At 43.0% G+C, this 17,108-nt stretch overlaps 2 protein-coding genes across 2 annotated transcripts; both read left to right on the top strand.

Moving 5' to 3' along the window:
• The first annotated feature begins 1,517 nt into the window (after nt 1-1,517).
• LOC124884592 (GTPase IMAP family member 8-like) lies at nt 1,518-8,946 on the top strand. The gene is made up of 3 exons (XM_047392593.1): nt 1,518-1,749; nt 7,667-7,969; nt 8,063-8,946. The coding sequence occupies exons 1-3, from the start codon at nt 1,644-1,646 to the stop codon at nt 8,725-8,727; spliced, it is 1,074 nt and encodes a 357-aa protein (XP_047248549.1). The 5' UTR covers nt 1,518-1,643; the 3' UTR covers nt 8,728-8,946.
• A 2,360-nt stretch (nt 8,947-11,306) lies between these two features.
• LOC124883965 (TLC domain-containing protein 3A-like) lies at nt 11,307-16,610 on the top strand. The gene is made up of 5 exons (XM_047391484.1): nt 11,307-11,534; nt 14,238-14,321; nt 14,413-14,632; nt 15,179-15,274; nt 15,386-16,610. Exons 1-5 carry the CDS (start codon nt 11,413-11,415, stop codon nt 15,674-15,676), a joined length of 813 nt encoding a protein of 270 aa, XP_047247440.1. The 5' UTR covers nt 11,307-11,412; the 3' UTR covers nt 15,677-16,610.
• Nucleotides 16,611-17,108: the final 498 nt, after the last annotated feature.

Raw genomic sequence — 17,108 nt, 5'->3', positions numbered from 1 at the left:
CAAAGATTGTTTCTGTGGGAGAGTTCAAAGATAAAAGAGATTGCTGACCTAAAGGAACGCAGGGTCGTCTCCTAGACACCAAAAAACATCCTGTTAATCCCTAAGACCTTTGGGGAAATATTCTGTGGACAGACAAGACAAAAGTGGCACTTTTTGAAAGGTGTGTCCCCCCTACATCTAACATACCACTAACACTACATAAAAAAGTTACAAAGTAAACACGGGTTGGTAGTGTGATGGTGTGGGGCTGCTTTGCCACTGCTGGATCAGCACAACTTCCTGTAATTGATGGAACCGTGAACTCTACTCTCTAGCTGAAAATCCTGACGAAGATCACTTCAGCATTTTTTCACACAAGGCCAGGTTGGGTTGGATAGCTTGTTGCCTTTATTAAATTAGAACATATAAAGAACTACTTTTGTATTTTTCAGGGTTTCTTTGTCTAATATGTATTATTCTTTGATGATGTGAAATATTTATGTAAGACAATGAATAAAAGTAGAAAGGAATCCTAAAGGGAGCAAATCCTATTTCACAACACTGTATATCCGTTTCCAGTTCTTCAGCCTGTGATTCTAATGTTACAGTGACCCGCGTGTGTGTGTGTGTGTGTGTGTTCCTGTCTTGGCATCACAGTGAGAACCATTTTCCCGATTTCACCATCTGATTGAGGACCGTTTGTACCAAAGTGAGGACATTTTGCTGGTCATCACGACCTATTTTGCTAACGGTTAGGTTTAGGACTAAGGTATGAATTGACTTTAGGTTAAGGTTAGGGTTAGGTAAGCACTGGTAATGGTTAGGTTTAGGGTTATTGTCAGGGTTAGGGCATAGAAAGGGTTGGAAATGACTGAAAATCAATGGAAGTCAATGGGAGTCAACACATGGTCCTCACTACATATAGCAAAACAAGAGTTTGTGTGTGTGTGTGTGTGTGTGTGAGTGTATGTGCGAGTGCGCGCATTTATCAGCCACTTCTTTGGAAGTCCTCAGCTGTGAACCTTGGAACCATGAGCCTTCATAAAATATGAAATTGATTTATGCAGTTCCACAGAACAGTGTTGACATGTGCAGGGATTTAATACTCAGAAGGAATTACAGACAAGAAAGATCAGGATTGTTCCCTATTTGGATTTGTTTTTGGAGAACTATCTAAGTAACTAAAAACCCAGGGGCTTCACATGGCCCGCGTGTATGGTAAGGTATTTCCATCTGTTTCTATAGAACATTGCTGCCTGTATTTGTGTCTGTGACTTAGAAATACTAACTGTTGGTCAGGTTCCAACTCAACTCAGTCCCAACTGGTTATACTGTTACTGGGTGAGAGCGAAAGTGGGAAGAGCTCAGCAGGAAATGCCATCCTGTCCAGAAGAGCCTTTCACAAGAAAACCACCCGAAGCTGCAAGATGAACGCCACCGTCTTTGGGTTACAGGCAAATATCTCAGTTTACAGCCTTGTTCACTTTAACTGAAGTTCACTGATACTAACTTTGAATTTCATCCACCAGGTTGCAGTGGTGGACACCCCAGGATGGCTGACCCACTCCACTACTCCACACAGAGTGTCTAAGGAGCTGAAGAGAGCTCTGGCCCTCTGCCACCCGGGACCTGATGCCATCCTACTGGTACTGCCCACCTCCTCCATGTTTGGTCAGGAGGAGTGTTGGGCCATGGAAGCCCAGCTCAAACTGCTTGAAACACCCCTCTGGCAGCGAGTTATCATCCTGTTCACTCATGGGGACAAATTAGGTAAACAATCAGTTGAAAGTGGATAAAATTGACTACACTGTCATTATCAGGAAAGGTTGGATAGTAGACATTGGATTGGTTCTGTTAATTCCTAGTATTATCCTGAACTGGGATACAGAGGCAGTTTGATTAGAGATTCAATGAACTTCCTCTCAGGGATACAACAACTTATCAAGAACCTCGGAATGTTAGAGAAATATAAGTGGGGTCCAAAGCAGCCCTGAACAGAACCTTCTCTCAGTGTGATTAGTGTTTTAAAATGGGTTCCCAACTCTTGAGCAGATATCCTTACCTCACTGCACATTCTAAATCTGCATCTAGCTGTCTGTTCTAGTATATCTAACATGCTATTTTATTATAACCATAGCCTCAATGAAGAAATGATGCTGCATATTTTTCAGTCAGTCAGTCGTCTTCTATACCACTTCTTCCATTGTGGGTCGTGGTGAAGCTGGTGCTTATCTCCAGCAGTCTATGGGCAGGAGGCGGGGTACATCCTGGACAGGTCGCCAGTCCATCGCAGGGCAACACACTAACAACCATGCACACACTCATTCACACACCTAAGGGCAATTTGGAGAGACCAATTAACCTAACAGGCATGTTTTTGGACGGTGGGACGAAGCCGGAGTACCACGAATGCACAGGGAGAAAATGCAAACTCCAAGCAGAAAAATATTTTTAAACTTTATAATTCCAAATTTGAAAAATCACATCCAAAACTCCGTCCGTCCGTCCATCCGTACTGAGTCATGTCACCCTACAGAGGTAGCTACTTCAACCACTAACATTTAGGAACTTGTTCTTTCAGTCGTGCTCCGTCTCTTATGAGTACAGTTGGGCTTGGATTCTAGGTAGATCAGTAGGCTTTTTGGCTCGGTTCTTGACATAGAAAACGCATCTCTATTTCCTTGCCTTCAACATTAGCTGAAATATGATAAGAATTATGTACTTTATTGAGCCCAGAATTGGGAAATTCTTTTTATTTAATTGAAATTGAGTATATCTTGGTTTGTTACTTTAACTGTTACTTTTATTGTTATTTTATTGCTAATTTTGATATTAATTTCATTTTATTCCCTATTTTTATTTTATACCTATTATTATTATTATTTATTATAACTATTGTGCAGCACTTTGGTCAGCTGAGGTTGTTTTAATTGTGCTATATAAATACATATTTATTTAATTTAATTGACTGATGGATGGAGCAGCATTTGCATTACAGCAGATGAGTCCCCAGTCTATCCATCTCCCCGTCTCCATGCCACCTTGACTCATGATCTAGACATCAAGATACTTGAACTTCTCTGCTTTACGCAAAGTCTGACCCCCGACCCAGAGAGAACAACTGAAATCCAGAATGGCTGCCACAAGTCTAAAATAGGCCTCTTTCACAAAACAGTTCCATGTTAAACCCATAAAGACCAGCAGCCTTTGGCCAGTCATAAACCACCAACTGAGCTGGTCATGCTCCGTATAGATGTTAACTTTTACAAATGACAATAACATCGTAAAACCACAGGAGGCGTGGGGTGAATCTCAGGAGGGTCCATACTGATTTTATAAGTTTGTGTCAGACATCTCCAAAACATTACAACCCAACACGCCACACCGGCATGTGGCACATATCAAAAATATGCCGCTAATTTTAACCATCTGTACGAGATACATCAGACTACTTACCATCAACGCCTCCAGAACTCCACAGAACTCAATGATCTATCTTGGCTAACTTCAGTATGCCTCATCAAACAAGTGACCTCACCATGGCAGCCTTGGTGTGTTTTCTCTTTTTAATCCCAGCTGGTTGCACGGACAACGGACAACTGTCTGACAGTCCTTTAAGAAAACACATAAATGGTGAGAAAGCATCAATGCCTTGACTTAAAGGGTTTTGTGAAAGGACTATTATAATATCTGGATTGAATAAACTGTTTCTCAGCACTTATATAGGATATGCAACGTCTGTTTATGAAAGTGTTGCTACATTATATGCAGGCTCCCGTAGGCTTTTTATGGGATTCAGGTCTGGAGAAGGTGCAGGCCTCTTCATTCAAGGTACCGAGTCTCCAGCTGCTGTTCCCTAATGATGTGACCTCAATGAGCTGGAACATTGTTGTTGAAGATGATATTAGGTCTGTGTTGTTCATGCTGGGTACCAATGACTGGATTAATGTTGTTATTCAGGTTGTATGGGCATGACACTGTACCACTCACACAGTGTTGAGCAGTAATATTAACTAGAAAATTTCAGAAGAAAGTTAGACGGGTCTGTGCTATTTTCTATGCTATTATCAGCTTAAAATATTACTAGTAACTCTGGAAGACTGTGGCTTTCATTTTGAAATTTTCAGTAAGCCTTATTTTAAAAGGCCAACACTGGATGAGCTCCAACATTATTGTGAAGCCCAGTCCTGAAATGATCTATTGTTTAAAATGTAAAGGCTTTTATTTTGTAGAGCATGTTTTGTCTTATTTTGAAAGTCCAGCATGGCTGTACTTTCAGGTCTGGGTTAGTTCCATTAGTTATATAGACCCTGCTTGCTATTTAAAAATCATTATGAATGCTATTATAAGCTTAAAAAATCATTAGTAAGTATGGAAGGTTGAGGCTTTTATTTTGAAAGTTTCAGAAGGCATTATTTCAAATGTCCACCATAGTCCAATTTCCAACACTGGATGAGCTCCAACATTAGTGTGAAGCCCAGTGCTGCAATGATCTATTGTTTAAAATGTAAAGGCTTTTATTTTGCAGAGCCTGTTTTGTCTTATTTTGAAAGTCCAGTATAGTTGTCTTTCAGGTCTGGGTTACTTCCACTAGTTATATAGAACCTGCTTGCTATTCCAAAATCATTGTGTATACTGTTATCAGCTTAAAAAAATCAATAATAATTATGGAAGGTTGAGGCTTTTATTTTGAAAGTTTTAGTGCTCTTCTGAAATCATTGTGTATGCTATTATCAGCTTTCAAAAATCATTAGTAAGCATGGAAGGTTAATGAAAGAAATTGCCCTTTATGTGTGGGTGGGTGTGTGTCTGTGTGTGAGACACAGAGAGGAAGAAAGAAAGACAGAATCACATCCAGACATATACAGTAGGAGATACACAGAGCTAATCATTAGTAAGCATGGAAGGGTGATGAAAGAAATTGCCCTTTAGGGTTAATCACAGTTGTCTGGGTGTTGAAACAGCAGTACATGCACAAAATGGCCGCCATGTAGTTGCCTCCTATGAAGATGGTCAAAGGGTTAGGGGTCGGGTCATGTTTAAGCCATAGAAATGAATGAAAATCAATGGAAGTCAATGAAAGTCCTTAAAAAGATAGATGGATGTGTGTGTGTGTGGTGTGTGTGTGTGTGTGGGTCTGTGTGTGTGTGTGGGTGTGTCTGTGTGTGGGTCTGTGTGTGTGTGTGGGTGTGTCTGTGTGTGGGTGTGTGGGTCTGTGTGTGTGTGTGGGTGTGTCTGTGTGTGGGTGTGTGGGTGTGTGTGTGTGTGTGTGTGTGGGTGTGTGTCTGTCTGTGGGTGTGTGTGAGTGTGTGTGTGTGTGTGTGTGGGTGTGTGTGTGGGTGTGTGTCTGTGTGTGAGACACAGAGAGGCAGAAAGAAAGACAGAATCACATCCAGACATATACAGTAGGAGATACACAGAGCTATAAATAGAACAGTGAGGAATGAATCAGCCAATCAGCAAAGAGCGTCAGTGTAACTTGACACCTGCTGTTTGTCACTCACGCAGCACCTCTCTCTCTGTCTCCCCTGGTCTAGGCATTATAACATGGAGGCGCATGCTCCCGAACAACTGGCCATAACTCTGAAACCGTAGGGGCGATCGATGTCATTCCTGGACCGTTTTTATCAGAACGGACAGGGGAACATTAATATTCATCCTTTATTAGTGAAAATATAATAATAAAGACACAACACTGGGTGAAAAGAGGAGGAAAATGGAGAAAAAGACAAAAATGCCTGAACATGCTCCCGAACAAAGTCTAATATCTCGGAAACTGTACATGGTATTTGAAATGTTTTTAAACTGTGAGCGACAGCTATCCCTCGTCCCCAATCATGGAGATTTTCATAGCTCTATGTCATTCACAATATAAAATAGGATGATGGAAAGAAATGCTGTCACTCATGGATTACTGGTCAAACTCTCATTGAAAATACATGGGAGCCCTACAGAATTCCTGTGAGTCTTGGCGATCGAGGGGGTTTTGACAGAGAACTATGAGACCTAGAACAATTTTGAAATTATTGTGTGAAAGCAGAGGCCCGGCCCTACAATCTGACCGAAAATTGTGACTGTAGAGGGAAATCTGTGGCCGTGAGGGCCAGTTGAAACTCATTTTTCCTGGGAAAATCCCCTCTTTCTACACTCTAGTAACTGCCATCTCCACTGTTAAGAGTGTGATTTTCTTGCAAACTTTGTGTCGCTTGGAGTCAGATTTTAGAGAAACCGTAGCAGTTATCAACAAACCGTTTTCACTTCTGAAGAACCGGCGGATTTTTCTACAAACTGAAAGTCAAACTGTGTTTCTAGGTGAAAGTATGGCGATACAGTAGAACCTCAAAAACAGTGAATTTTGAGGATTCCTTCGCCCCTGACTCCATTCATTCCTATGGGGATTTTGGGTGGGTGGTTTTTCGTAAATTACGTCGCCATAGTAACTCGAAACGCCAATAAAAGTAATAGCACACCTCCTGGGACCGAGCCGGACGTTTTGATGTATATATTGTGGCGGTGCGCGCTGCGGTTCGGGCCGCATTAAAGTGGATAGGTTTTGACCAGGTAAATAATAATAGGGGCCTGCCATGCATTGCATGGGAGGCTCCAACTAGACACACCTGCCCACACCACCACCATAGGCTCATCTGGTGACAACAGTGGGTGATGCATGGCGCTCTCCTTGATGTCTCCAACATCATTGGCGGCCGTCATTTCTGCTCACCGTGAATCGACTTTCATCAGAAAACAGCACTGAGGTCCTCTGGTCCCTCGTCCAGCGTAAATGCTTCCTGGCCCATGCAAGGCGATGATGTCTGTGTCTGGTGGTGTGATCATCTGTGTATGAAGACCACGCTGACGGAAATGGTTTCAAATGATCTGACGTGACACTTGTGTGCCTCTGACCCCCCCTAAATGTCTCTGCAGTTGAGTGGCATTCATCATCCAGTTTCTCAGGACACTGTTCACAATGAAGCAGTTATCACTGTGGAATGTGACCAAAGGATGTCCACTTTTGCCTTTCTGTGACTCTTCCAGTTTCTCTATATCTCTGTTGCAACCTCCTGATGACACTTAAAGCTCAGTGGTCCCTTCCAGCTGAGAACATCCTGTTTGAAGCTTTGCAATGGTGAGGTACTGTTGATCAACTGTTAGGTGACATCTGGATCCCATAATGTCAAAATGTGAACAGCATGATGAGGAGGACTGTTTAAATACCAACTCTGATTGAATCAGAACATTTATTGGTGGACCTATTGATCAAAAACGGAATCCTGCCTTCATCCAGTTGTGCAAAAATACTGAAACACCGAACAGTTGGACATGAGCATTCAAAGGTTTAGAGAAGGCCACAAAAGTTAAATTGTAAAGGTTAAAGTGCAGTTTAGGTTCATCCTGAAATTTCTGCAAAAAACCAAATATTCCTAACTTTTTGTGAGTAGTAGCAGCCAGCTACTAGCAGTGACCTTATAACATCAAATGTATCAGCTATGACTGTCTGCTGGTCACCTGTCAAGTCAGCAGTCTTCCTCGTGACTGTGTAGACCATAACATAGCATTTCTGCATTAAAAAGCTTTATTGTAATGTTATGTAATATTTTTAATATTTAAATTTTCTGGAAAAAGATAATTTTTTATTAGCTGTAACCATTATCATCACAGTTTGAACAGTAAAGTCTCTGTCCTACAGGAGCCCTCCCAATCCAAGAGCACATACGTCGACAGGGTGGGACTTTGCAGTGGCTGCTGGAGCGATGTGGGAACCGGTACCAGGTTATGTACAGCCAGTCCAGTATGGCACAGCCTCATGTTAGTGAGCTCTTTAGTAAGATCCAGAAGATGGCAGAAGCTTCAGAGAAAAGAGGAGGAGCAATGCTCAGGGAGGAGCAATGGAGGAACACGAGGCGACAGGAGATAGAAATGGCAGTGATGGGGAATGTGTATGATGGCCGTCCAGGACAAAGGCAAAACATTGGCTCACTATGGCGAAGAGGTAAGCCTGACATTTTACTGTGTTGTTTCAGACAGCTGATAACACCGCTGAGATATGTGTGAAAGAACCTGACTGCAGTCTGTGTAACTGCAGGATTCACAGTCGGCACAGATGGTTTGAAGCCAGCACTCACCCTCATCCTGCTGGGAAGGAGAAAATCAGGGAAGAGCTCCGTAGGCAACATGATGCTGGGCAGAGAGGAGTTTCAGATGGACACAAAGACAGTTCGATGCTCTGCAGGCCAAGCAAAAATATCAGGGTGGTCTGTGACGGTGGTGGACACCCCTGGTTGGAGTCTGTTCGCTCAGGCTAATCCTGAGCAGGTGAAGAGAGAGATCCTACAGAGCTCATCGTTCTGTCCTGCTGGAAGCAAAGTGATGTTCCTACTGGCTGTTCCTGTGGATTCATTTGCAGAGAAAGACAGAAAGGCTGTGGAGACATATCTCAGTGTGCTGGGGGACAAAGTCTGGAGGAGCACTGTGGTGCTGTTCACCTATGGAGACATGCTGAAGGAAAGGACAATTGAGAGTTACATCAGGAAGAAAGGAGAGTCTCTGCAGTGGGTGCTGGACTTGTGTGACCACCGGCACCATGTCTGTGATGCAAACACTAGTGACACAACTCAAGTGGAACAGCTCCTGGAGATGGTGGAGACGTCTTCAAAAATATATACAAATCCGGTTTTAAAACCAGGGAAGAACAATATAGACTATTTTACTATCAACCATAGTTCATTAAACCAAGTTACACTGAGATAGATCACGGATCAGTACAACTTTACAAATACAAAGCTAGACAAGTTAAACAGAGTTAAACACATTATTTAGAACCCTGTTAGATTTAGGTTTAGTTTTACTGATATACAGGGGTTGGACAATGAAAATGAAACACCTGGTTTTAGACCACAATAATTTATTAGTATGGTGTAGGGCCTCCTTTTGCGGCCAATACAGCGTCAATTCGTCTTGGGAATGACATATACAAGTCCTGCACAGTGGTCAGAGGGATTTTAAGCCATTCTTCTTGCAGGATAGTGGCCAGGTCACTACGTGATACTGGTGGAGGAAAACGTTTCCTGACTCGCTCCTCCAAAACACCGCAAAGTGGCTCAATAATATTTAGATCTGGTGACTGTGCAGGCCATGGGAGATGTTCAACTTCACTTTCATGTTCATCAAACCAATCTTTCACCAGTCTTTATTACGGATCAGAAACAAGCGGACCCAAGATTCAGCCAGACACAGTACTGAAAATTTAAAAGGTTTATTCAGCCACAGGAAAACGTCACTCAGGTAAAACTCCACACAGCTTCCGGGAATCACTGCTTTTGTCTTGAGTAGAACTTGAAACCCAGAGGGGAAACATCAGTGGGTGGCAGGCAGTGATCTCCACAGCGCAGGTAAGAGGTGACTTCAGGCTGAATAATCCGAGGACAGAAACAGGGTCAATGATCGGAACAAGAGACGTCAGGCAAGGGGCAGGCAGAGGCATAAACCAGATGCAGGAAACAGGGTCGAAAACCAAAATCCAAATAGTCCGACAGGGAGCAGGCAGAGAGGCAAAAATCCAAGAGGCAAGACAAGGTCAAGAAACAATGATCGGACAGGACGGAACGCTGGATATCTACTCACACGATGGCTTTCAAAAATCTGGCACCATCTGCTTGTCAGAGTCAGTTTATATCAGGGAAGACACAGGTGTATGGCATGCCACAGATTGCACTACACTGCAGCAGCCACCAGGTGCATCTCATCTGCTGATTGCAGCCAGGGAGACAGGGTAGTGCAGACGTGCCAGAATCATAACAGTCTTGCTGTGTGTATTGGTGCATTGTCATCCTGATACACGGCACCGCCTTCAGGATACAATGTTTGAACCATTGGATGCACATGGTCCTCAAGAATGGTTCGATAGTCCTTGGCAGTGACGCGCCCATCTAGCACAAGTATTGGGCCAAGGGAATGCCATTATATAGCAGCCCAAACCATCACTGATCCACCCCCATGCTTCACTCTGGGCATGCAACAGTCTGGGTGGTACGCTTCTTTGGGACTTCTCCACACCGTAACTCTCCTGGATGTGGGGAAAACAGTAAAGGTGGACTCATCAGAGAACAATACATGTTTCACATTGTCCGCAGCCCAAGATTTGTGCTCCTTGCACCATTGAAACCGACGTTTGGCATTGGCATGAGTGACCAAAGGTTTGGCTATAGCAGCCCGGCCGTGTATATTGACCCTGTGGAGCTCCCGACGGACAGTTCTGGTGGAAACAGGAGAGTTGAGGTTCACATTTAATTCTACCGTGATTTGGGCAGCCGTGGTTTTATGTTTTTTGGATACAATCCGGGTTAGAACTCGAACATCCCTTTCAGACAGCTTCCTCTTGGGTCCACAGTTAATCATGTTGGATGTGGTTCGTCCTTCTTGGTGGTATGCTGACATTACCCTGGATACCGTGGCTCTTGATACATCACAAAGACTTGCTGTCTTGGTCACAGATGCGCCAGCAAGACGTGCACCAACAATTTGTCGTCTTTTGAACTCTGGTATGTCACCCATAATGTTGTTTGCATTTCAATATTTTGAGCAAAACTGTGCTCTTACCCTGCTAATTGAACCTTCACACTCTGCTCTTACTGGTGCAATGTGCAATCAATGAAGACTGGCTACCAGGCTGGTCCAATTTAGCCATGAAACCTCCCACACTAAAATGACAGGTGTTTCAGTTTCATTTTCCAACCCCTGTATTTGTTTCTGACAAGAAGTAGGCTAATAACATTTAGCACGGCCCAGCAGAATCTCAATTTGAATCTGAAGAATCAATGAAGGGACCTAAACATTAGGGTGACGATGAGGAGGCCTTCCAACCTCAAAAACTGAGTTAATCACAAAAGTGTCTATAACCAGTAGAAATCTGTATAAACGCATTTGATTACTGTAATACCAATAAAGATTTTTTTTCCACTGAGGAATGAGTGGGGTACAAATAATTTGTGACATGCCATTTTTAATAAAATGAAAACTGGATTTTTTCCTCCAAAATTGATACTGTTTTTACATATTTTCATAGATCATTTCAAATCGAATTCTGCCAGGGGATTAAATAATTTTGGACCTAATGGTAAAATATATTTACCGTGTTACAGTAAAAAAAATTATGAATAAAATTGTTACTTAAAGCAGGTTTATCCTTTACGCGATTATTGTTTGCGTATTGATTCTTTTCATACTTTCATGGAACATTCACCAGGTTGTTTTACGTGAATGATTTCTATTGGCTCACAGCGCTTCTCCTCTGGCCAATAGCTGCAGTGAGAATAAAACCAGACCAGGAAGTTAAAGGAACCTCGGCTAGGCTAGTTAGCACCGTGTTGTCGTGGCGACATGTTCAGGTAAAGGTTGTGTTTTCAGCTTCAGGAAGACACAGATGCCACTGACGTCATGACAGCTGCCTTGGTGTGTGGAGCTGTGGTGTTTCCAGGGCTCTTCTTCAGCTTCAGGAAGGTCCTCAAATACACCTGGACGGAGTGGAGCGACGCCGACGTCGTTTCTGTCAGTGAGAGGTCAGCCTCCTCACCTGACTGCTAACACAAACTTTAATGTTACCGAGCTGCTGCTGGGGTTTAAACACGTTGTGGTGACTGATGACTCTCTAATATTACTGGGCTGGAGGAGCTGTTGAACTCGACACATTTAGGCTGTGTTAAAGAACTGAAACAGTTTGGCAGCTTTATTAGGTACACCCGTAAATCCTGTAGCTCAGCCAATCACATGGTACCAAACTAAAGGCGTCGGCATCTAGACGTGGTGAAGATGACTTTTTTCCAACCGTAAATCAAAATGAGGAAGAAAATGGATCTAATTGAATTGAACATGGTCACCACACATGCTGGTCTGGGTATGTCAGAAACTACTGATCTCCTGGGATTTTCACCCACAACCATCAGAGGAGACTGTGTGCCTTAAATAACCACTTCTTGTGGTGGGGTAATGCTGATTGACATCTCTGAACGTACAGTACTTCAAACCTTGAAGCACATGGGCTACAGCAGCAGACGTCCTCACCAGATGCTGCTCATGTTGATAGAAACTGGAATTTGAGAATACAATTTATAAAGGCTCACTGGCACTGCACAAGAACAGACTTGGAAAAAAGTTGCTTTGTCTGATGAGCCTTGAGCAGCTGCAACATTCAGATGGTAGGGTCAGACTTGGGTGTAAACAACATGAAAGCATGGATCTACCCTGCTGTGTGTCAGCTGTTTAGGCTGGTAGTGGTGGAGGTTATTGGCACACTTTGGGCCCCTTAGTACCAACTGAGTATCACTTAAACACCACAGTCTACCTGATTATATATCCATCTCTGTATTACTAAAGTGTACCCATCCTCTAATGGTCACTTCCTGCAGCATAATTCACCACATCATGGATGTGCAGCAACTGTGTTATTCCGACATGTCAATATGAACCAAAAAAAAAGTTTTGGAAACCTTGTTGAATCTGTGCCATGAAGAATTAAGGAAGTTTTCAATACAGTTGTGTCCAGCCTGGTACCAGCAAAATGTACCTCATAAAATGGCCTACATGCAATGAAAAACTAATTCCCATAAAGAAGCACATATCAAATTTGTTCTCACTCTAGGCTGTTCGTTTTCCCTTCCCAACTCAAACATTTGCTGTGTGTGTGTATGTGATATTATCGCTCAAAGAATGTTTAAAAAAAGGAAGATGGTGCATTAGATTGATAACCTGCACTGCAGCATTAGGGAGAAAGTGCAGCACAGTTTCAGCAGATCCTCCGCAGCCCGTCTAACAGCAGCTCTTTGGATCCAGAGAGCTGTTTTATTGGATCTCCAACTGAACACAGATTGACTTCCTCTCCTCTCTTGCCAGCAGGGCCAGCTACAAAAAAAATACTCCCAATCCTTAATACGAGCCGAGTCTTTGGACAGAGTATACAGGCTGTACGGAGGCCAAACAGAAGGAAACTGTTATTTCTTTCTTTTGTCCACAAGGTGGCAGAAATCATGGAAAGACTGGCATAGAGCCAGGCTCTACCTAAAGACATTTTATGTCGCTCACTTGTTTCAGTTGTGTGCATCCCTATTGAATGTGTTCACACACTTTCTATTTGTAAGTAGCCGTGGTAAAAACAGATTCTTAGCTGCTGGTTGAATATGTGGGACAAGTTGATCATGAACGGGTTACTGTGTAACTGGATTAGGCCACATCATGACATCATCCAACTGCAGTGAGTTAAAACAAACCGAAATCATAGACTTATGGTTAAAAATTAAGAACATTGTTGCATATTCAAGGCTTTTAGGTATTTTCTCCATCAACAGCTGTTTGAGACCCAGAGATTCAGTTTAACATTCAAAGTAGGGCTGCATGATAGCTGGAAAACATGCAACTGTGACAATAACTGAACATGGAAAGGTCCATACCTGGTAAAGGTATAGACTTCACGAACCGTGACGGTCCACCCAGCTGTTCAAATGTATAATTGATATGCTGAATAGTGAATGCATCACATTTGAGATATAATAAACTGTCAAATAGTCCATCTGAGCAGTTTTTTCCAGCTGTGATGTTGCACAGGCTGATGTGATGATGGTTGCAATTCATATATTTTGCAGTCTTTGATTGACTAGATGTTTCTAGATAATGGTGCATAGATTATACAGTGAGGATTAAAATGTAGCTGTGTTTAGGCTTGTGAATGCCAGGCTGGTAATGTTGTGCAGTGCCTGCCTCTGATTGGCTCAGGATCATAAAAGCCAGGATGTTTTTGAATGGAGGTCTAATGATGGTGACAAGACAGCAATGAACTGGCCTGGCAGTACTGTTACATACGGGTCTGCAGCTGAAACAAGACAGAATTGTTCTGGGTTGATTTGGGTGTGCATCACTTTGAAACTGAACATGCTCCCAGTTGTATGTTGTGTGTCCTGTGTGTGTGTGTGAGTGTGTGTGACTGGCTTATTAGGATGCAAGCCATCAGAAGTACGACTAAGCTGTTAATACTGCAGGTTCCTCCAGACGATCACGCGCTCTGCAGGACGTAATGAACCTTTAAGTCGAGGTTTGTGAGGTTTCAGACCGGTCTGGAAAGTGTAGAAGTTATTCCACTTGATTTTCCAACCAGAGCCATGGATATTCCAGCTTCCAAGCTCAAGTGGAACGTACCATTAGGAGTCGGTTTTACAGTAAAAACCTGTGCAGTCTCCAGTTTGATCCCATCTGATCTGACTGTGTTCCTACAGACTGCTTTCTGCTGTCCATGCATCCTTGGCCACTGCAGCCGGAGTCATGGTTGTTTCCTCCTGCAGGGATGTGATGACTGACAGGTGAGGGACTCACTGTAAGCAACTTGTACTTTTTCATGGTGATGTAAGTTCAACAATCCAATGGAAATGCTTCATGTCTTCTCATTCACAGTCACTGGCTGGTGAACAGCTTTGTCCTGTTGGGAGCTCCCTACATGGTCTTTGACATCTACGCCATGTATCTGAGCCACTACCACACTGAGAGGACCAGAGATGGATCCAGAGCTGTCAGGGGACACTCTCTTCATACAGTCAGAGCTTTCCTCCGCAGGGATTGGATGCTGGTTCTCCATCATGTGGCCCTGCTTCTTGTTTTCATGCCCATCACACTGGTGAGATCACAGAGAACACAGAGTTATGATCCCACTCTTTGGCTGAATCCCATTTCCCAGGCTTATCCCTCTAACAGCCCCACCCCCACCTCTTTAGGCAGTGGTTAAAATGCCCCACTGAGAAATGGGACACTTTTTTCAGCTGCGTAAACATCTGTGACTTGATAGGACCGTATTTGTGGGTTCAACTGTTCTCAGTTCTGCAGAGTATGACCATGAACTAATTTTGTGGCAGGGCTAGAATATTAACCTGATTATTAGTTAGAAAGTCAACGTTAATCCTAATAAAGGAGAATTATTCATCCGAATGTGATCACTCTGCACAACTGTGATATTTGTTTGTAGAATGCTGCTTTGGAGTCTGAAGTTTATCAGATTGAGAAATAAGGAATGTTTACCTTGTGGGCATCTGTGGTATTGCACCTAAAGGAGCTGGGGATTCATGTCTGCCACTGCATAACTTCATCTGTGTTTTCTTATTGCCAGCCTGCAGTCTCTACTTGGATTGAATGTGTGGTTCTGCTGATGGCAGTGTGTCTGTTTTAGTGTTTCAGGAGAGGGCTGGGGGATTTCTTCATTGGCTGCCTGTTCATCACAGAGCTCAGCACTCCCTTCGTCTCTATAGGAAAGATTCTTATTCAGGTGAACATTGACAAGAAAAATAGGAGTTTTGTTTTTTTTGCATTATAAATTTAGTTGGATGATTCCAGTTCCTTTACCCTCGTTTCCATTCATCTGTCCTTTGATACCCAGCTGCACCTTGATGACTCCAAGCTGCATAGAATCAACGGCCTCATTGTGCTCCTGACCTTCTTCACGTGTCGCATCCTGCTCTTCCCTTTCATGTACTGGATGTACGGCCGGCAGTTCGGCATTCCTCTGCACAGAGTGGCCTTTCACCTGCCTGTGCAGTGCAACGTGGGTAACCTGGTGCTCCTGGCTCCACAGGTCTACTGGTTCATCCTGCTGCTGAAGAAAGCTCAGAGGCTTTACCTGAGGCAGAGGAGGCAGCAGGGTGACAAAGACAGGATGAAGGCTGACTGAGGTGTTGGGTCTGTTTAATTTATGCCACCAAGACCAACAGAACAGTTATTATGGGTTTTTACCAAAAGCTTCATGAGGAGCGAAACTTTGTCAACTGCATCAGTGCAAAAAAGTTCTGGATGTAAATGTTAAACCTGCACTGGGTAGCCACACTGGCCAGTGGTCATGTCTCTATTAAAAGCTGGTGGATTACATTTATTTCCAGACCAGAACCACAGGGTGTCCCTGTGTTAGCACACCAGCAGAGTCTGCACAACATATAATCAGTTCAATTCTTCTGCTTGTTCTTCCTAGAACCGGGTTGGACTGCCAGGTTTATACAGTTTGAGTTGGGAAGGGAGAATGATCAGCCTGGAGAACGAATCTGATACATGTTTAATATGAATTTATTTTTCAATGCATTTAGGCCACTTTATTAGGTACATGTTGCTGGTACCAGGCTGGACACACATTTGTCTCAAAAACTGCCTTAATTCTTTATGGTATAAATTCAGCAAGGTGTAAAACTTTCTTCAGATTCTGGTCCATATTGACGTGATAGCATAACAGTTTCTGCAGATGAATGTCCTCTTCCACCACATTCCAATGATGATCTACTGGACTGAGATCTGGTGACTGTTGGCCATTGAAGCAGTGAACTCATGGTCATCTTCAAGAAACCAGTTTGAGATGATCTGAGCTTTGAGACATGGTGCATCGCCCAGCTGGAAGTACACTGGTTAATAGTTAGGATCAATTGGAATGGATGTACCTGACTTGAAATCTGTATGATTCCACTGAATTGACTTTATAAAGTGCCTTGAGACGACATGTGTTGTGAATTGGAGCTTTATAAATAAAACTGAATTGAAGTAGCCATCAGATGGGCACTTTGTTTTTCAGCCTGGCTCAAAGGATACAGCAAAAATGAGATTAAACATTTATAAAAGAAAAATGATTTACGTCAATTTACTTATAAATCTACCTTATGAGATATGAAAGTCGGTGAAATCAGAGGTGTGCACGAGTGAAGAGTTTAATGTGCAGCAGTCTGAATTAATCCCAAAGCTTTTTCTAATAAAGTTTCTTTTTATAAATATCAAGCAGAGCTTTAAAGCGTTAGCTGTAATGCTCCACTCGTGAAAGTAAATCTGTTGGGCTTCTTCTTGGCACTCAACCATTCTGAGCTACTCTGCCGGACAGGAAACAGTAAAAAAAAAAAAAAGTGCAACAATCTAAGAAAAAAGGGGGAGGAAAGCAGACAACAGTTTACATCAGGTGTTGCAGCACCATGGAACATTCCCAACCTTACCACAAGGAGACCTGCTAGCGTAACAGAGGCCATAAAGGCATGGACATGATCAGCAACAGCACTCGAGAAGGATGTGGCGTTTAAATGATGCTCAGTTGCTTCAAAATGGGGCCTCTTAGGTGGCAAGAAAATGATCTCGCC

Source organism: Girardinichthys multiradiatus, chromosome 18 (assembly GCF_021462225.1).
Source record: "Girardinichthys multiradiatus isolate DD_20200921_A chromosome 18, DD_fGirMul_XY1, whole genome shotgun sequence".
NCBI lineage: Eukaryota > Metazoa > Chordata > Actinopteri > Cyprinodontiformes > Goodeidae > Girardinichthys > Girardinichthys multiradiatus.
Note: the sequence above shows the minus strand (reverse complement) of the source record. Positions and strands in the feature narration are given on the sequence as shown.

Bases quoted from the DNA above. Each gene is read 5' to 3' on its own strand.
- LOC124884592 (XM_047392593.1), top strand. From the start codon at position 1,644: ATGTTTGGTCAGGAGGAGTGTTGGGCCATGGAAGCCCAGCTCAAACTG. The intron at 1,750-7,666 runs GTAAACAATCAG...TCTGTCCTACAG, and splicing joins CACTCATGGGGACAAATTAG to GAGCCCTCCCAATCCAAGAG. The intron at 7,970-8,062 runs GTAAGCCTGACA...GTGTAACTGCAG, and splicing joins TGGCTCACTATGGCGAAGAG to GATTCACAGTCGGCACAGAT.
- LOC124883965 (XM_047391484.1), top strand. From the start codon at position 11,413: ATGACAGCTGCCTTGGTGTGTGGAGCTGTGGTGTTTCCAGGGCTCTTC. The intron at 14,322-14,412 runs GTGAGGGACTCA...TCTCATTCACAG, and splicing joins AGGGATGTGATGACTGACAG to TCACTGGCTGGTGAACAGCT. The intron at 14,633-15,178 runs GTGAGATCACAG...TGTCTGTTTTAG, and splicing joins TTTTCATGCCCATCACACTG to TGTTTCAGGAGAGGGCTGGG.